Source organism: Microplitis mediator, chromosome 10 (genome assembly GCF_029852145.1).
Source record: "Microplitis mediator isolate UGA2020A chromosome 10, iyMicMedi2.1, whole genome shotgun sequence".
NCBI lineage: Eukaryota > Metazoa > Arthropoda > Insecta > Hymenoptera > Braconidae > Microplitis > Microplitis mediator.
In genome coordinates, this window is record NC_079978.1 from 18,773,464 (window position 1) to 18,795,179 (window position 21,716).

The window sequence follows — 21,716 nt, forward strand, 5'->3', positions numbered from 1 at the left end:
TTAAAATATATGCTTAAATATAACAAAGAAAATATATGGTGCCATATATAATATAAATTATATGCTACCATATATTTCATTTCATATAAAAGTTTTATATTTTTTGAATATAAAAGGAAATATATCAATACAATATATTATAAGGTAAATGTAAATGTATATATAGCTTAATATAAAAAACATATAGGATACATATATGGAATACATATATTTACTACTGTATATAATTTTATATTAAATCGGCCAAAATCTCTATGTGATTTTTTATAATATACAATATAATATATTATATATTTTTTTGTTGCAAACATATATGTTTTTGTATATTTTAACCATATATTGTTTTTTCATAGGGGTAGAAATTATAATTACAAACTAAAATGCATGGTTTTTATTATGTAACATACTATAGTGCGAAAAATATGTATAGTACCATATATTTCACAATACAATGGACGTTATATATTGCAAAATATATGGAGTACCATATATTTTTCAATATACTGGAAAACTTATATAAAAAATATACATCATACTGTATATTAATAAATATATTACTTCCAATACAATATATCAATATATAATAAAATATACCAAGATATATATGCTAAACATACATTAAAAAAGCTATATTGATAAACATATAATTAATCTATTGTAACAATATATTTTTTCAATATATTATCATATATTAATACGGCAAAAATGTAAATATTATTTTATATATTGTGCAATAAATCACATTAAATATTCATATATTTTAAAGTATATTTTTTCACATATAAAATTCTTTCATGCGGGAGTAGTTGAGTAAAAAATTAATAAAAGGTATAATTTACCCCAGTCCATTGACAAAAAATTTTTCCGTGATATAGTCGCGGCAATTTGAATTTTCAAAGGCTAAATAAAATTTGTAGTCAATATCTAACATTTCAAAACAAGTTTGTGCTTGGGATCGCGAACATCTCAAGCTGCCGCATGCTCCGTAAATATCAACTTGAATATATTTTGATAATTCTTTGGCGTATTGCATTCGTTGATTACGAGCATGACAATTGGACACAAACCAAGCAACTTTTTTAGTTTTATTCGCTGCATAGTTAAATGTTTGTGATATTTGCGTTACTCTGGGATCATAATACTGCCATCGTTCGTAAGGAGCGACAATATCACTGTCTCTGCGATATGTTGCTGTTAAATTAACAATCGCATTCTTAACTGCTTGTGTGTGATAGGGACACTCGAGAAAATACAGCATCCAAATCTATAATTAAATAATAATTGTATAAAGTGAATTAAAACAATAAATTTATCAGGGGGAATTAACGTGGGCTGAATTATGATAAAATTAATTGTATACCTGATTAGGAGATCTACGACCTATGTGAGTTACATAGTCTTTAAATAATATTAAATCTGCGGAGTCAGGATTATCGCGTGTAATCACACAATTACTAACAGGACAACCCAACCATTGGAATAATTCACCGCCAACTTTTGCTTCATTCATTCCATGAGGAATCATTATCTTTTTTGGCCGACGTTCGGAACTTTTGTCATAATCTGGCGGTATGAACATCAACTGAAAATATATTTTTATTATTATAAAAAATAATGTATACTAACATATAAAATACAGTGTTCATTATAACAGTCTGATAAAAATCTCTGTGTAAATTTGAAAAATTAATTACGTCATTGGAACTTTTTCAAATTATTTTATTTTAATTTTTGACCCGTACGTAAAAACATATATCCTGGCAAAATAGTAGGGGAAAGGGGGAGGGGGGAAAAAGGGGGCAGGGTAGGCAAAACGGGGTACCCCCAAAATTTTATATTTTAAATGGTTTTAAAACATTCCAAAATCACTTTTGTAAATATAATTGAGCGAAATTTTGAATTTTTTTTGTTTAACTTTTTCAAAAATCAATCGTCAGTTCCAAAATATTAATGACTTTTGTGCTATGATAAAAACTATTAAAAATTTGTTTTTCTTCTTTTGTATCCAATAATCATGTAAAATATGATTTTTCTGCATGTACATTAGTTACAAAAAAATTGAACTTGATCAAATTCATTTAAAATCCAGAGATTTTTTTTTTTACATCCTTTAGGGGTACACGGAAAGAAAATTATGGAAAGTTTTGCTATGCATTATGGGAATGGTTCCCATAATGGTATGGGAATAGTACCTATACTACTATAGGGATGGTTCCCATATATTATGGGAACCATTCCCATAATAGTATGAGAATAGTTCCCATACCATTATGGGAATGGTTCCCATATTGGTATAGGAACTATTCCTATAATATTATAGGAACTATTCCCATAATGTTATGGGAACCATCCCTATAATATCATAAATTTTTTTTTTTGCACAATAGTGTAGAAATTTCCCAAAATTTAAATTTTCTTGAATGTTTTGAGCTGACAAAAAATTCTTGTTAAAAATTTTAATGTTTTTTTGCCAAATACGATTTTTTTTTTCAATGTTTGAATTTTTGTTTTTATGTTTAATAATATTTCTGTGTATTGTAGAAGTGATTCCATTCCAAGTGATGAATATGGGAACCATTCCCATAATATTATAGGAATGGTTCCTATAATAGTATGGGAACTATTCCCATAATATTATGGGAATGATTCCCATAATATTATGGGAATGATTCCCATAATGGTATAGGAACCATTCCAAGTGCATTATGGGAATCATTCCCATAATATTATGGGAATGGTTCCCATACTATTATAGGAACCATTCCCATAATATTTTGGGAATGGTTCCTATAATTTATGGGAATGGTTCTTATAAATTATAGGAACCATTCCCATAAATTATAGGAATGATTCCCATAATATTATAGAAAGTATTCCTATAAATTATAGGAACCATTTCTATAATTATAGGAATCATTCCTATAGTGATATGGGTATCATTCCCATAATTATAGGAACTATTCCTATAATTATGGGAAACATTCCTATAATTATAGGAACCGCTCCCATAATTTATGGTCGTAATTCCTATGATGGTATAGGAAAAAATTTCACAAAATTATGGGAACCGCTGCCATAATTTTCTTTCCGTGTACCTCATTTTCCTCGCAAAAATAAAAATTTTTTTTTTTTTAACGGTAACTGAAAATTATTTCTATTTACTTTGAATATCATTAAAAAAAAAAAGATTTAGTGTATTTGAGTCCTCGAAAACTTGGAATTTCCTTAAGTACCCCGTTTTGCCTCTCCCTCGCCCCTATATATCCGGATTATATCTTTAGTATTGTCATACGTATGCAATTTTGCCGTCATATATTCCTAGATATGTCTTTTTCCGTGTGGAGAGGGTCAAAAATTGGTCCCAAGTGGCCAAAAATGGTACCTCTACCCTACATCCGTGCAAAACAAATTATTTTTAAATATGTTTCGGGTGAGAATATTCAAAATTTAAGACAAGTCGGAAATTTAAATTACATTTAAGAGTAATTTTGAATAATTCAAGACCAGCCGATGTGAAAAAAATTCGTTCCAAAACTATTCCAAAAAAGTTCGACATTTGGAATTTCTAAACTTGAGACAGATTAGAATTTCGAGTGGAATTTTTTTTTGAACTTTTGTAATTTTGATGGCAAAAAAAATATTATCTAGGACTCTACATGATCGAATTTTGAGTCAGAACGGAACGTTTTAAAACATATTTTTGAAAATGAATTTTTACTACAATTTATGCTCATTTCGAAAAAATTCAAAAACCTTAAATTTGGAACTTTTTATGAACCTTTTGATTCTAATAGAGCTATTATTAGTTTCTAATGGAAACTTTTTCGGAACGACGGTAAAATGTTGTAAAAATACGTTTTGAAAAACTTTCTGTTTTTACTCAAAATTTGCTCGTATAAAATTCTAGATAAACTTTTTTTTTACTATCAAAATAACAAAAGTTCAAAAAAAGTTCCACTTGAAGTTCTAATCTGTCTCAAGTTCAGAAGTACTTGTCGAACTTTTTTATAATATTTTTGGAACTAATTTTTTTAACACAGGAGAAATTAAAGCTGATTTAGTATTTTTGGTAAACGTTTTTAAAAATTATTGATGTCAGGGAACGTCGATAATTAGATTAAATAAAATGAATTATGAAGTCACACATATCCGAATTTTTCATTTATTAAAAAAAAATAATTATCAAAATAAAATATACCTGATTTGTGATACGATCATCGTTTTGATCTTCATCAGGCCATAATCTTGCTATTCTTCGTCCAGTTCTTTTAGATTTAACAGCAGGAACAGGTCGCTTTGTTCCACCTTTCATGTACCATGGCCTCTTCGATGGGTCAGAAAAATCGGGAATGGCTTCGGGTAAGCTCGTCGTTCCCGTTACATTTGAAAGCTTTTAAATAATTAAAAAAAAATAAATACTCTTCAATAATCGATTATCGTTATTTATTATCAATTAGTTGGTCAGATTGTATAGTAGGAAAATCTATTGTTGTAGCGACAGTGAAATCAGGATGGAAATTTTGTATTTCAAAATTTTCATTAATTGAATTTTTTTAAAAATAAATCGAGTCGAATTTAATTATTTTTTGTAATATTAAAATTAATTTTTTTTTTAAAATAAAAATTTAGCTTAATTGACTACTTCATTGCGGAATACAAGACTCAAGTAGTACTGTGTTAACACTTAAGTAAATTTTTCCTGTACTTAATAGACTAGACAACGCGCATATCATATGTAAAATTATCTGTTATACTGACATAATTAGATTAAGTGCATTTACCTTAATCGCAAATATAAATTGACGTTTTGCGTACAGTTAAGTGACTTTTTTATTGCATTAATTTTATATAATATTTGTCGAAAAAATTCACTTATGATTTAAAAAAAAAATTTTTTTAAATTAGTAATTATGAATAAAGTTTTGTAAATTAATTTAGTAATTAATTGGGTTTAGAGTCACGACTGAATTATATTTATGTTGATACCCATTGAAATTATTTATAATTTATATCTCAGTCTGTGAGTACTGCTATTTAAAAACTACATTACCGATTTATTTCAAACTTAGTATACACTTTCTACGTATAAAATAACTCCCCCCAACGTTGAGTTGTATAATTTTTTTGTCATATCAACCGCGAAAGTTGAATTTTCAAGCAACATGCAGAGGGCGCAAACTATACGATTTCTGGCAATCTATAGTTTGGTTAACTTTCCTCGAACTTGTATCGAAAAGTAACTTCTCTCTCTCTCTATCTGTCTCTACATTCCTACACGACTTGAAACATTTTTGACTGTTTCTCCCTCAAATTCAACTTCCGCCGTTGATATGACAGAAAATTCTGTTCGACACTTTATGCTCAGAGGTAGGAACCCTGAAAGACTTGAAGTGCAGGCACGCGTTTGAGGCTATGGATACATTCTCATCCCATATAGAAGAAAGCGCCCATAGCCTCAAACTCGTGACGTCACTTTAAGCCGTTAGAATCCCTACCGTTTCGCATACGTATCGAAAATAACTATTTTTTAAATCAAGGGGGTTTTCCAGCTCCAAAATGGCGCAAATTTTTGTAAAAATTGCAGTTTTTACTTTAAATGACCATTAAAAAATGGAAAAATGAAAAAAAAATAAATCAGGGAACGTTGGGGGGGGGGGGGGGGGTTAATAATGCTTTGACTAAATTTCAATAGTTTTTTATTTCAGATAATTTCCAGCTGAGATACACTGCTCACCGTAAATCATCTTTTTTTAAAGACGTTCTGGGAAAAAATCCGTCACCGGCTTGTTTGCGGATACTTTTACATAAAAAAATTACCTAATGTTGTTGAATATATACTTAATAATGTTCAAAAGGTTTTAATAAATGAACTCAATCCATACGCCTAAAAAAAATTCATTAAAAAAGCGTTTTTTTCACGGTTTAGTCCGACCCCCCCCCCCCCTTAACTAAAAAATCATACAAGGGCTTTGTCTTTGCACAAAAAACTGTAATTTTTCCATGTATCAAAATAAATTAATTTAAAAAAATGATAAAAATTATTTTTGCTCCAATTAAAAATAAATCTATTAATTAAAAAAAATTTTAATAATTCCATCTCGTATCACATATTTTTACCTAAAACCAGAGTCACACATATGTGCCTGTGAAAGAGTTTAAAGTCAGTGAAGTATATTATGACTTTGTATAACAATGTGTAGATAACAATAACAATAATAATAATAATCAATATATACAATGTAAGAATCCATTAAAACAGAAATAAACAATGTAACAAATTGTTCATTGTATATTTATTATTATTAATCGAGTAATGTAGGTATTGGTAGGGGTATACATGTTCTAATGGCATTGCTTTGTAATTCTAGCTGTCTATATAGTACACTATAAAATGTATATACATATAATATTAACTCAACTATGACGACCTAGTCAGCATTAGGCTATTTTGTTTTTTATTATTTTCTTTTTTTTTTTCTTTCTATATCAAGCGAACGTTTGTGGGAACTTGGTAATAGCAATCAATTGTTGGTTTTCCGTTTGGTGACGCTCTTTTGTATAAAGTATTATATTTTAATTGAATTATAAAATAATTATGTTATTAAATAATTATCACACTGTAAAAAAATTGCGGAATGAACGCAGATTAAATTCAGAGTGAATGCGGAGCGCATGACTGTGTATTTAATTAATGCCGGAGTAAAATTTACTCCGAACGGGAGTTTATTTTAAAATTTAAACTCCGCCCGTATGAAAATAACATATATGGTCGAAATATATGATAAATATCAGAAAATATATGTGGCCAATTTAACTATATTTTCTGATATATTTTTTTTATATTAATAAATATAATATTCATCATATACGAGTCCGTATATGTTTAGCATATATAAAATATATATGTCAATCATATACAAAAAATATATTTTTATCATATATGAAAATATATATTCTTGTCATATACGAAAACTATATTTTTATCATACATAAAAATATATATTTCTATCATATACGAAAAATATATTCTGATCATATATAAAAACATATATTTATATTGTGTATGGAAAAAAAAAGTTTCTTATTCGTATGACCAACTCCAATTAAATTAGATCTAAATTTTAATATACTCTTTAAATTGCAGTTAAAATTTTCAAAATTAGTTAATTTGATGCGAATATATATACCCATATACATATACATACACCGAACAAAATATATGCTTAAATATAACAAAGAAAATATATGGTGCCATATATAATATAAATTATATGCTACCATATATTTCATTTCATATAAAAATTTTATATTTTTTTAATATAAAAGGAAATATATCAATACAATATATTTTAAGATAAATGTAAATGTATATATAGCTTAATATAAAAAACATATAGGGAAGGGGGGGGGGGGGGGCAAAAGGGGGTACCTAAGGAAATACTAAGTTTTCGAGGACTAAAATACGCTAAATCTTTTTGTTTATAGTGATATTCGAGGTAAATAGACAAAATTTTTAGCTGCCGTTAAAAAATAAAATTTTTATTTTTGGCGGGCAAAACGGGGTACCCTTAAAAAAAGTTTAAAAAAAAAAATTTCTGAAAATTGATCAAATTTTATTACTTGAATCTTTTATATGTAATATACATAAAGAAAAATTACATTTCACATCATTGGTGGACACGAAGGCAAAAAAAAAAATTTTTGTGGGGCAGAGAGGCCTCCCTCCAAAAAATGATATTTTTTTTTTTTTTTTTTTTTAAATTGTTTTCATTATTAAAAATGTATTTCTTTCTCTTGACAACTATTTTTGGTTTTATAATACTCAAGAAAAATTTTTTTAGGTGTAATAAATCGTTTCCCCTCGATTAGCTTAATTACTAATTGCTATTTAATAAAAAAAAACAATTCTGTATTTCTTATTTGTCATTATTTTGAACCCAAAAAATGTGTTTTTTGATTTTTTAGATTACAGATTATTTTGCATTATTTAAAATATTTTATCAATAAAAAAATAAAATATTATTTTCGAATATTTTTAGTGGCCAAATTTGCCCCAGCTATAACAAATCAGCCGAAAAATGGATTAATGTATTATATTTTATTTAATTTGACGATAAAAATATAAAAGAATCATTTTTTCAAAATTTTCGGCTGGTCCATTTTGCCCTAGGTGTTATGGGTAAGGCTAAAAATGCGGAATTATATCAAATTTTTTTTAATTTAACGATAAAAATTTGAAAGAATCATTTTTTCAGGATTTTCGGCTGGTCCATTTTGCCCCAGGTGTCATGCGTAGGGCTAAAAGTGCGCAAATATATCGGATTTATACTAATTAGACGAAAAAAAAAAATTTTTTTTTTTCATAAAATTTTGAGGGTACCCCGTTTTGCCCACCCTACCCCTAAATTACGTATATTTACTACTGTATATAATTTTATATTAAATCGGCCGAAATCTCTATATGATTTTTTATAATATATAATATTATATATCATATATTTTTTTGTTGCAAACATATATGATTTTATATATTTGTTACCAACCATATATTGTTTTTTCATACGGGCGATTTGGAATGAAATTAACTCCTAAAGGGAGTGATTATAAAATTATTTAATTCCCACATAAAATAAATACGATTTAAAAACCTCAATTAAATTAAAAATATTTGAATTCATCATTTATTTTGAAACAGATCTAATTTTCCGACTCGATATACATTCATAGTAAAATAAAATAAATTATTTTTCATTAGGATTGCAATCACCAAAACGGTAGTTCTATAAAGCTGAAAATTAAGTAACTGGTTATGCGACAACGCGTGCCGGCTAATAATAAAACAATAAAATAAATATACTCCAAGTGCAATAAATAAGCTAATCAATAAATCTAGACTATAGGCATTTCAGAGCTTGTGTCTGAAATTTACCTCAAGTATTTTATTGAATCGTTTGTCCTGTGTAATTGACCTTACACGCGGAATCACCGTTGACGGCTTCTTTGTTTTCAACGGCAATGAAAGTTTCGTCTTAATCTGCGATTTAAATTTAACGATATTTAGATAAAAAAAAATATAAGAAAATAAAATATGACAAACAATAAAATAATAAATAATAAAATGACATCATAATATCAGTTGAGGTGAACACTCGGCTACAAAAACATGGAAAAGTGCCAACACTTTAGTCGAGTGCATAAAAATATAAACATAATTATCAGGTTAAATTGGTGGCTATCACTAGTAAATCACGAGTGAAATATGAAGAGATTAATTACTTAAAATACATTAGCTGAGTAATTAAATTTGTAAATTTACCTTATTCGTGTCCGGAAGAGGCCGTATTGATTGTGATTGTCCATCAGCTCGTATTGAGTGCCACAGTTCTTTTTGACGTACGTTCATCACCAGTAAGATCATTACAGTTGCACAAAATACGTATAGAAAGCATCTTTTCAATGATAGTCGAAGTAAGCCCATGCCAATTTATGTTTATCCTCCAGTTTATATAATTTTCAGCTGGTGCTTGAACTGATTCTCTTGATCTTTACAATAAAAATTGTAGTCTTTGATCAGTAGATCGGCATTAATCTCTGCAATATTCAAAACCAATAAAATATTTCTTCTTTTAACAAACGGTAACATGAAATTATTTGAAAAGTTAATAAGTCTCGGGTAAAAAAAATTTCAAATAAGTTCGACATGTGGAAACTAAATTTGAAAAAAATTTGGTGACATCACTACCTCTTCGCTTCGCGTTCGAGTGTGCAAAATTATCTAGAATTTTAGGAGCGAATTTTGAGTCAAAAAAGAATTGTGAGATTATAATTATTTCTTCGATTTCAATCGTTAATAACTTTTTAAGAAGTGAATTTAGGCTAAAATATTAAGAGACCTTTTTTGTAGAGCATTAAATTTCCTTCAAAAATCTGTCATGATCTTTTTTAGATGTTTATTGATTCGTCAGTTCTAAAATTCAAAAGTAAAAATGTTAAATCGAAAAAATATATCAATTTATTAAGCTTAATTAATCGGAAACGGCTTGTCTGACGAAAATTTTCAATCAGACCTTTTTTGTAGGGAATTTAATTTTACATAAAGATAAGTGGAAATGAATTTTTTTTACTACAATGTTTTAGCAGTTCTGACGTAAAACATCAAATTATGAATAAAAATTAAAAATAGCGATGATAGACCTCTTAAAATTAATATTAAGGGCTCAAACTTTCATGAAATTTTTTTTTTGTCATTCTGAATAATATTTTCGATATAGCTAAGAAAAAAAGAAATAGTCAATTTTTTTGGCTCAGTCTAATATAGATATTAGGGTGCTTCATTTCAGAGTAACATTTTTTTTTTTTAAGTGCTTGTGGAAAAAATCATAGTTCAACACAAAAGAAAATTTTCGCGCAAGAAAAAAAATTCTATGTCGATTACAGACCTAGCTCATCGAAAAATTCGATTTTCCCATTTAAATAACACGGGAAAAAATTATTTTTTAGCTTTAAGTATTGTTAACTCATTAAACAAATCGATAGATCGAATAGACTAATACATATTTTCGTAGGAAATTGAACGCTCTACAAAAAAGGTCTCTTATTGTTTTTCGATAAATCCATTTGTTCAAAAGTTATTGGAGCTCGAAGTAAAGTTGGAGATCTTTTTACTTTTTCGGCGAAACTATCAGACTTATCACAAAATGTTGTAAAATCTTTTTTGTTGACAATTTTATTCTCTACAAATTATTATCAGTAAAGTTTTTTGAAATCTAGCATCGTTTTCTAATTATTTCCATTTTAATGTCGAGCTCTTAAAATCGACCAGAACCACTTTTTCGAGAGCTTGAAATTAAAATAAAAATAAATAAAAAATAATGCGGAATTTGAAAAAATTTTACTGATAGTAATTTGTAGAGAATAAAATTGTCAACAAAAAAGATTCTACAACATTTTGTGATAAGACTGATAGTTTCGCCGAAAAAGTAAAAAGATCTCCAACTTTACTTCGAGCTCTTTTTTGTAGAGCGTTCAATTTCCTACAAAAATATGTATTAGTCTATTCGATCTATCGATTTGTTTAATGAGTTAACAATACTTAAAGCTAAAAAATAATTTTTTCCCGTGTTATTTAAATGGGAAAATCGAATGTTTCGATGAACTAGGTCTGTAATCGACATAGAATTTTTTTTCTTCCGCGAAAAATTTTTTTTTGTGTTGAACTATGATTTTTTCCACAAGCACTTAAAAAAAAAAATGTTGCTCTGAAATGAAGCACCCTAATAGATACACAAAGTAGTAAAGTTTTTTTTATTAATTATAATTAAACGGGGCTGAATTTGATGGCCATTTATGACACACTTTTTCTTCAGCTCTAAAATAATCTTTTAAAAAAAAAGTGATCCAAATAATGTCTTTTTTCTGGAGTTTTTTTGTTTACGGGTTACGGACACTTTTTCTACTGCTTGACGGGAAAATTTTTTTCACATTTTAATATTTTTTTAGTTAGTTAATACATCAAATTCGTCTTTATAAGTAATAAAATTAATCCTTATTAAATTCTCTATCCGATGATGTATAACTTGGTTAAGCTCCGTGGACTAACAAGAATAAAACAGTAAAAACAGTAGCGAAAAAGAGGCAAACTGAATTCTCCGATCGTAAAGCACACTCTAAATGCTTCGCATTAAAAGTCGTGCAATATCCAGAAACTTTTTTTTTCACCTTTTTCCCCCCATTTTTCCCGCGAAAAATAAAATTTGTTTTTTTAACGGCAGCTGAAAATTTTTTCTATTTACTTTGAATATCATTGAAAAAAAAAAGAATCCGTATTTGACTCCTCGAAAACTCACTATTTCCTTACGTACCCCCCCCCCTCCCGCCCCTATCAGACAAACTTTTTTTTTACTGTCAAAATTACAAAAGTTTAAAAAAAGTTCCGCTCAAAGTTCTAATCAGTCTCAAGTTTAGAAGTTTCAGACGTCAAACTTTTTTTGAATTTTTTTGGAACGATTTTTTTTACACGGGTAATAATAATTTTAATGGTAAAAATGAATTGAAAAAATATCTTTATTAAATACAAAGCCATCTTTATTCGTTAAAATTTTTTTTCATATACTGAAAAAAACATACGATCTTTGAAAATTAATAAAAAATGACATTTAATAATTGAGTTCAACATGGTATGGATTAAATTAAAAGAAATCATACAATGTTATTTAAAATCGGTCAATCGTATTCACCTGATCACTGTAATAATTGACAGTACCAATATGGCATTATCTTATCAGACGTTCCGGCGATTAAATATGAGGAGATTGAGTTATTTACGCCCACTCTGTAGTTCAAATGTAATTGTGTATTCAGCTTTTATACATTTACTAAATATTTTCATAAATTGTCTGAGTTATTTTTATCCATACTTATTTTTATTCGTTATTGCAAATAATTATTTTAAAAGCCTGTTTAGAAAAATCAATTCCCATGACAGGGGAAAGCATATATATATGATAAAGCCGTATGTCAAACGATAAAAAAAATTTTTAATTTACTAGATGCTGTTTACATAAGTATAGTTTCGGAATTTTCAATCTATTTTATATTTTATAAAATGATGAAATGTGCGTAATAAAAACTTGCAATCCTCTACAAAACACGAGCATAATTTTCTATATAAATATATACGTATATGTGTAAAAATATGTATTAACATAAAATGTATGCGAATCTAACACTCTTGTTTTAGAATTGTATACGCAAATTTTTTAAGTACACGCATCACAATATATGACTTTGTAGTTTAATCGCTCATGCGAAATACAACAACAAATACTCTAATTTCGTTAACGAGAATGTGTCATATTTCTTTTAAAATACATAAAAAATAATATTTATGATATTCGAGATAGTGTAATGAGTAATTTTTTTTTTGTTCTTTTCAACCCATACACAAAAAATTTATATCCGGGCAAATTTGGAATATGTTGCAAATATGCAACATATATATAAATATATGTCTCATATATGCAGATTTGCCCGGATATATCCGTATATATTTTTTTCGGATTTATAGCAATTAGACAAAAAAAAAAATTTTTTTTTTTTTTAAATATTTTAAGGGTACTCCGTTTTGCCTACCCTACCCCCTTTGCCACCCCCCCCCCCCTTCACTAATAAAAATACGTCATTACTCATCAGAGAATTTCGTTCATTAAATAAAACTACAGTTCACCTCATCTTTACGGTTTAATATTTTTGAATTAAATTGTATTTAAATAATTAACAAGCAAAAAAATCAAAATTATCTGGACATCAGATTTAGCACAGTGGATAGCGTCCCGGCCTAGTAATCAGAAGGATCTCAGTTCGAACCCCGATAGCCCCCAAATAATTTTATTCGTTATTTCCCATTAATTCAGTAATTAGTTAATTACACTCCAATGTAATGTCGATAAAAGAGTGATCAAACTTTTTTTTAATTATATTTATTAATTTAAATAATAATATTTTAGATCGAGCATTGGGTGAGCCTTAAATTTTTTGCTTTCCGAGGTTTGGCCGAGGCTTGATTTTTTGTTTCCCAAGCCTTGGCCAAGACTCAATTTTTCGTTTCCCAAGACTCGGCCGAGGCTTGATATTTTGTTCCCCAAGGCTGGGGACATGGCTATCATCCAAGGCTTGGACCAATCCTTGGCCCAATACTCAGCCAAGGCACGTGCCAAGCCTTGCATAATCCTAGTGACGCTTGGCCAAGGCTTGGTCCAAACCTTGCCCAGTTGTTCTTTCCTACCTGGGTAACCGTTAAATTCACTGTAATCGTGGGACGAATGGCACAACCTAATCATTTGTCGGTGAGTGAGATAATTTTTAACTTTTTTTCAACAAATTTTACCGTAGTCTACTGTAAATTTTATTCGGTTTTCGGTAAATTTTATGAAGTCTACCACAAAATAAATAAATTTTTTCGTCCTTTTCATTTCAAAAATGGTAATAAATAAAAGCGCCGCATTTTGTCCCACGATTACAGTGAATTTAACGGTGATTTGTAATGAAAATTTCTCTCCGTGTACAGAAAAATTTTTTTTTTTTTTAAACTAAAATGAATTTGAAAAATTTATTGATTAAAGCTCTTTTTGGGGTCAACAGATTATATTGTGGTTAAAGTCAAAAAATAAAAATTTCAATAAAACTGCTTACATCAGCTAAATAAATTTTTTTTCTAATAAATTTGTAGTCCATGGGATTATAAAGGTACGGGAATAGTATACTTGTGGTTAAAATCTTTTTTTTCAATAAAAAAAAACAAAATTTTTTTTAAGCTTTTTTTGAAGGGGGGCCGTCGTGCCCCAGAAAAATTTTTTTTTTCAGTTTTGGTAAAACCTAAATGGATTTGCTTAAGAAAGGACCAAATTAGGTTGACCTATAGATTAAAAGCCATAAAAAAAAATTACCGGTTTAAGGGGGCCGTCGTGCCCCGGTCTCCCCTATATGGCGTTTTCGGATGGATTCCCATATGGTTTTCTATAGAAATCCAGCATAGATCTCAATATAAATTCTCAGATGAGTTCCTATGGAAATTCACACCATGCCAAATCCATATGGGAATCTAGTGTGGATTCTTACGTGGATTTTGACCTCGATTTCCCATGGAAATCTACACCATGTCAAAATGGAAATCCAGGTACCCACACGGAAAAAAATTAATCGTGAATGCAACATGATGCAGTCTTGGTAAATAAACATGATGAAATCATGTTGCATTCACATGATTTGTCATGTTTCGGCTACATGATAATCATGTTGCGCTAACATGAGAAAATCATGTTGCATTCACATGATTTGTCATGTTTCGGCTGCATGATAATCATGTTGTGGTAACATGAGAAAATCATGTGGCATTCACATGATAATCATGTTTCGGCTACATGATAATCATGTTGCGGTAACATGAGAAAATCATGTTGCACCCACATGATCTGTCATGTTTCGGCTACATGATAATCATGTTGCTGCCACATATTGTCATGTAGCCGAAACATGACAAATCATGTTGCATTCACATGATTTTCTCATGTTACCGCAACATGATTATCATGTAGCCGAAACATGATTATCATGTGAATGCCACATGATTTTCTCATGTTACCGCAACATGATTATCATGTAGCCGAAACATGACAAATCATGTGAATGCAACATGATTTTCTCATGTTACTGCAACATGACTATCATGTAACCGAAACATGACAAATCATGTGAATGCAACATGATTTCATCATGTTTATTTACCAAGACTGCATCATGTTGCATTCACGATTAATTTTTTTCCGTGCATAGTTTCCTACATGGATTTTTACATAAATTCATACACTCCTATATTCTTGCGTAAATCCATACATTTCTATATGGATTCCTATGGGTTCCAATGCAATCCCACGTGGATTTTTTTGATAGGGAATTCACATATCCTAGTTCCTATGTCAAGCTTCTACATGGGGATCAGGGTACCCAGTTTCCTATGTGGGTTTTCTACATGGAATTCCAGATACCCATAGCTTCTTACATATAAATCCATACTATCCTATATGGATTCCTATGGGTTCCCATGCAATCCCACATGGATTTTTCTGATAGGAAGTGTATAAGCTCTCATTGATAGGAAAAAATAGAATTTAAATAAGAGTTTACAAAAATAAAATAGAAAATTTAAAAAATAATTATAGTTACGGAAAGTTTAAAACTTAAGTGCAATTACTAAAGTTGGAAAAAGTTCAAGTTACAACTATTGATCTAAAAGTTCTATAGTTTTCAAGCTGGTAAACTAATATCTTCTGACATCCGTAATATATACAAAACATATTAATAATATCGATAAATTTCGACTGAAACACTACGGTTAAAAACAACCTATAAATATGAAAGTTTTGCGTGACATTATATCGCTTCGAACACGACAATGAATTTGTCGGAAGCGTACTGTATTTTTTTCCGGTCCAAGCGTTTAAAAGTTTACAAATAGTAACATTTTTTAGCTCCCGGTACTCGAAAACAACAGGAAGTTTTGGGATTGGACACAGGGTCAACTGATTTTCGATGATAGATAATTTTTTTCTATACATTCTGCGAAATTTAAATAAATTTTAAACAATAAAAAGAGTGAAACATTAAATCGTCAAGTTTAGTCCGTAAAAGAATTTTTGAATTTTTTTTTTAAATAAAAATAAATCAAATTGTAGTTTTACAGGTAAGGTCACTTCAGTAGTTGTTCAAAATCCATTTAAAAGATAAAATTACCATTTTTATGATTAGGATTATCAAAAGATACATAAAATTTAAGAATTTTTTTTTACCACGGCATAGAAAAGAATTTCCTTAAAAATTTGAACCATAATATTTTTGTTGACTATTTTATTATTTTGAATTTACTCTACTCTCTAAAAATGAATTAGTGAAATTCTCGCGAATCAGTGGATAGTCACTATTTCTACAGCTATAAGTATACCACTAATTCAACCAGTGGTATACTTATAGCTGGTTCTCAGTGAATATTCACTAATTTGAAGTGAATTTCACTGATTCATTTTTAGAGAGTAAAATAAGTGGTGTGAATTCCCATAGGAACTCATCTGAGAAATAATCGGTAGCTGCTACCGATTACCAATAAGTAGCTGCTACCGATTATTTCGGTAACTGATACCGAAATAATCAGTAGCGGCTACCGATTACCAATAAGTAGCTGCTACCGATTACTTCGGTAGCCGTTACTAATTGGAATCGGTACCAGCGACCGAAAAAAAATAGGTAGCTGTTACTGAAAATTAGGTAGCAAATACCGAAATAATCAGTAGCGGCTACCGAAAAATAATCGGTAGTGGCTACCGAAAAATAATCGGTAGTGGCTACCGAAAAATAATCGGTAGTGGCTACCGATTACCAATAAGTAGCTGCTACCGATTACTTCGGTAGCCGTTACTAATTGGAATCGGTACCAGCGACCGAAAAAAAATAGGTAGCTGTTACTGAAAATTAGGTAGCAAATACCGAAATAATCAGTAGCGGCTACCGAAAAATAATCGGTAGTGGCTACCGAAAAATAATCGGTAGTGGCTACCGAAAAATAATCGGTAGTGGCTACCGATTACCAATAAGTAGCTGCTACCGATTACTTCGGTAGCCGTTACTAATTGGAATCGGTACCAGCGACCGAAAAAAAATAGGTAGCTGTTACTGAAAATTAGGTAACTAATACCGAAATAATCGGTAGTGGCTACCGATTGCCAATAGGCAATAAGCTGCTACCGCTTATTTTTTTCAGTGTATATCGAGATCTATGCTGGATTTCTATAGAAAACCATATAGGAATCCATCCGAAAACGCCATATAGGAATCTAGGCTAGATTCCTATATGGATTTGGCATGGTGTGAATTCCCATAGGAACCAATCTGAGTTTCTATATCGAGATCTATTCTTAAAGGAAGCCATATGGGAATACGTCCAAAATCGCCATGTGGGAACCCACATAGGAATCTAGGCTGGATTCCCATATGGATTTTTTTGACAGGGCTGTAAAAAATTATCGGATTGATTTTTTTAAAACTCTAGAATTCCATGAGACGGAGTGAATCCTGATTAGAATGAATCCGTGTTTACTACTGATTTTTTACAGTATTGACATTTTATTATTCACGTCGCGGTCTTGTACAATATTTTTATTACAATTTTAAAGAAATATAAGCCCCGTAAACGTTAATAAGTCTGTTCTTACTTAATGTCTAAAGTGATTATTGTAAATAAATTCGAAAAAAAGTGCGTCGTTGGTAGAGTACCCGGGTCGAAAAATTTGATCTGATTTTAGTCCAACTGGGCTGCATTTGGACTAATTGGTCTATATTTGAACCAGTTGATCTGTTTTTGATCTTTTATAAAAATTTTAAGCTGTTTTTGATCTGTTGTTTTAATAAACAATTACGTTACGGACAGACAAAACTAGATTAATTCTTGAACTTTAAAAAATTTTAGTTCTGAAAATTTGCAAGGACTAAACTAGATTAAATCATGGACATGTAATATTTTTATTTATGGACAATATTTATAAAAAATATTCAAAGTTCCAGAACTGATTATGTTTTGTTTACCATTTACTTGGTGTCGTTTGTTAAAAAATGTCGGCAGTTAATGATAGTTTGACAACTTTATTTTTTAGTTGTCTTGACTGAATGTTTATAATATTGAATATAAGTAATAAAATTACTCTTAAAATGTCAAGAAATTTTTCTTATTTACTGGATAAAATCGAAAATATTTTGGCATTAGAAACCATCAAAATTCTTGTGACATCTAATTACGGAAGCGCATTAGCATTTTTCAAATATCAAGAAAATTAAAATAAATTACAAATCTAGATTATTTTTATTGTTATTTATATTTGTAAAAAATCCCGGTTTTGATCTGAAGGCGATTAAAAGTACACGGAAAGAAAATTATGGGAAGTTTTGCTATGCATTATGGGAATGGTTCCCATAATGGTATGGGAATAGAACCTATACTACTATAGGGATGGTTCCCATATATTATGGGAACCATTCCCATAATAGTATGAGAATAGTTCCCATACCATTATGGGAATGGTTCCCATATTGGTATAGGAACTATTCCTATAATATTATGGGAACTATTCCCATAATGTTATGGGAACCATCCCTATAATATCATAAAATTTTTTTTTTGCACAATAGTGTAGAAATTTTCCAAAATTTGAATTTTCTTGAATGTTTTGTGCTGACAAAAAATTCTTGTTAAAAATTTTAATGTTTTTTTGCCAAATACGATTTTTTTTTTCAATGTTTGAATTTTTGTTTTTATGTTTAATAATATTTCTGTGTATTGTACAAGTGATTACCACACTTCTTTAAAATAATTTTTTCATGATAATATGGGAACCATTCCCATAAATTATAGGAATGATTCCCATAATATTATAGAAAGTATTCCTATAAATTATAGGAACCATTCCTATAATTATAGGAATCATTCCTATAGTGTTATGGGTATCATTCCCATAATTATAGGAACTATTCCTATAATTATGGGAAACATTCTTATAATTATAGGAACCGCTCCCATAATTTATGGTCGTAATTCCTATGATGGTATAGGAAAAAATTTCACAAAATTATGGGAACCGCTGCTATAATTTTCTTTCCGTGTAGACTAAAAATTACAGTAAAAGAAAGTCTGTTTTTGTCCTAAAAACAAATGAACAGACTACTAATTATAACTAAAAAGTCTGTTTCTAATCTAAAGGCAATTAAAAACATACTAAATATAATACGATAACAAGTGTGAAATTGGCCTTGATCGGAAATAGTACCGACAAAAACTGATTTAATTCTTACATAAAATAAATACGATTTTAAAACCTCAATTAAAAAAAAAATGTACCCGGGTAATTATCAACAAAGTACATGGGCTTAAGTTGACTCACCAAATTAAATAAATAAAAATTTACTACCATCTAAATCGCTATATTGTAAGGAAACTACAAAGATAAAAAAATGAGTTGTTTTCAAATCACAAATGTTAATTAATAATTATCATAGATTTGTTATTACTTCAGTTTATGTGCTGATAGCTTTTATTTTTTCGTTTTTATTTAAAATCATTGAAATTTTAATTCCTCCGAGTCATACCTACACAACTTTTGTCGTTTATTTAAATTGAATTCTTTAGTTTTTACATTTAATTAAATATGTCTATGAATTCACTCGATATATCGAGAAGACAATTCATTTCATTTCACCGTCCGGTTGCATTACTGATAGACAACTCTTCCAACCTTGCTTTTAATATACATATATATTTGTTTGTATCCGCGATAATTGAATCAAAATACAGCATTGAAGTTCTTATCTAATAATAATTTAATACAATGGATTTAATGCTTATCTCCAATTGCAGATCTGTATTTTTTTAAACCAATCAATGAAGATTTGATCGATTTAATAAATTTTTTCAAATTCATTTAAAAATTAAACAAAATTATAAAATCACTAAATAATAAAATTTTAATTAAACTCATGTTGTTTTAAAATATTTATATATTTTTACAAATGTTTCAGTTTTTTTATACACAAATAAAAATTTTTTCTTGCCTCAAAAAATTTTTATTTTTATTTTTTGCATTATAAATTAAAAACAAAAATTTTCTTGAGCCAAGAAAAACATTTTTGGGGCGAAAAAAAATTTCTTGGGACGGGAAAAAATTTTTTCTTGCCTCAAAAAATTTTTATTTGTCCCAAGAAATATTTTTGTGACGCAAGAAATTTTTTCTCACCCAAAAAAATTTTTCTCTTGGCTCAAAAAAATTTCTTCTTGCTCCAAAAAAATTTTTTCCCGTCCCAAGAAAATTTTTATTTGTCCCAAGAAATATTTTCTCGACGCAAGAAATTTTTTCTTGTCCCAAAAATTTTTCTCTTGACTCAAGAAAATTTTTATTTTCAATTTATAATGCAAAAAATTATTTAGGGCAAGTAAAAATTTTCTTGAGAAAAACAAAAATTTTTCGCATCAAGAAATCCTTTTTTTTTGTGTAAAAAAATTTTGTCCCATTATATTTTTTTTCTTTGACACCGGTTTGAATGAAAGCAAAAAATACGAAGGGTAGTAAGTGCGATACAATAGAAGCTAATATGTAGCGAAAACATAAATACATCTAAATATAGATGTACACTTATATATGTATGTCTATATTATATATATATGTATACAAACACATGTAAATATTTAACTTACCTTCATAAATAATAAAGTAGATACTAAAAGTCGCTTAATTTTAATATCAAAGTAATAAAACTCAGTGAGTTTTTATGTACAAAACCGGCGGCATAGATTTGAAAAATACGTACATAATCATTCGAACAATCAGCACAATAACACAAGTCACATGACACAAATACAATTTACAACAGTCATTTTAACAATTAATTATATTGTAACATAAGTAAATAATGGGTTTTTAATATTAAAAATATTTAATTTAAAATAATTTATTTTTACGTATTGCTACTGTCAGATCAGCCCCTCTTTAGCCCCCCAATCTTTAGCAACTATAGCTCACCGCACCTTTATAGTATGTACTGTATTTGCTCCTCCCATATACATTTAACGCGATACCACTACCCGCGGAAAATAATCCATAAGCTTCGCGTCTGCGCGTTCATATATTTAATACACGATATAATTTTTTACTGTAAATTATATACTATATATTAGCTGTCCAGGTTCAAACATCTCGCCGTTTTTTACATCGCTACATTTTTTATTTTTTGTGTATCCTTCGTACTCAATTAAACACATCCTTGATTTTTGGGAACTTTATTTTATCGATGATTATAAAGATAATCGATTTACATATATTTGTTTTTATATTTAGGGGAGAGGGGGACAGAACGGGGTACCCCTAAAATTTTATAAGAAATTGTTTTTTGAAGATTCCAAAATCACTTTTGTAAATATAAAGGAGTATTATTTTGAATTTTTGAACTTCCCGCCATGAAAATTTAAAGTTTTTAAAAAAAGGGAAAATATTGGCTTCGGTCCGATTTTTGAAAATCGAATTTTCATCTGATGTTGACGTTTTGAGGTCCTAGGAAGCTATTCTGGCTATTCCCCGATGGACGTGTGGGTGTGGGTGTGTAAACTAATTTTTGTCGTACGATATCTT

At 29.0% G+C, this 21,716-nt stretch overlaps 1 protein-coding gene across 3 annotated transcripts in view; it reads right to left on the reverse strand.

The window, feature by feature from the left end:
- Positions 1-21,131, reverse strand: part of LOC130675696 (glycoprotein 3-alpha-L-fucosyltransferase A) — a 67,586-nt gene extending 46,455 nt beyond the window's left edge. For 2 of the 3 annotated variants that reach the window (XM_057481522.1, XM_057481521.1), the window contains exons 1-6: positions 20,786-21,131; positions 9,317-9,591; positions 8,930-9,034; positions 4,199-4,390; positions 1,361-1,582; positions 840-1,264 (exon numbers count right to left, since the gene is read on the reverse strand). In XM_057481522.1, coding sequence (XP_057337505.1) covers positions 840-1,264; positions 1,361-1,582; positions 4,199-4,390; positions 8,930-9,034; positions 9,317-9,478 — 1,106 coding nt within the window. In that variant the 5' untranslated portion in view covers positions 9,479-9,591; positions 20,786-21,131. The remainder of the gene's footprint in view (positions 1-839; positions 1,265-1,360; positions 1,583-4,198; positions 4,391-8,929; positions 9,035-9,316; positions 9,592-20,785) is intronic. The other variant, XM_057481523.1, reaches the window with a different exon arrangement.
- Positions 21,132-21,716: the final 585 nt, after the last annotated feature.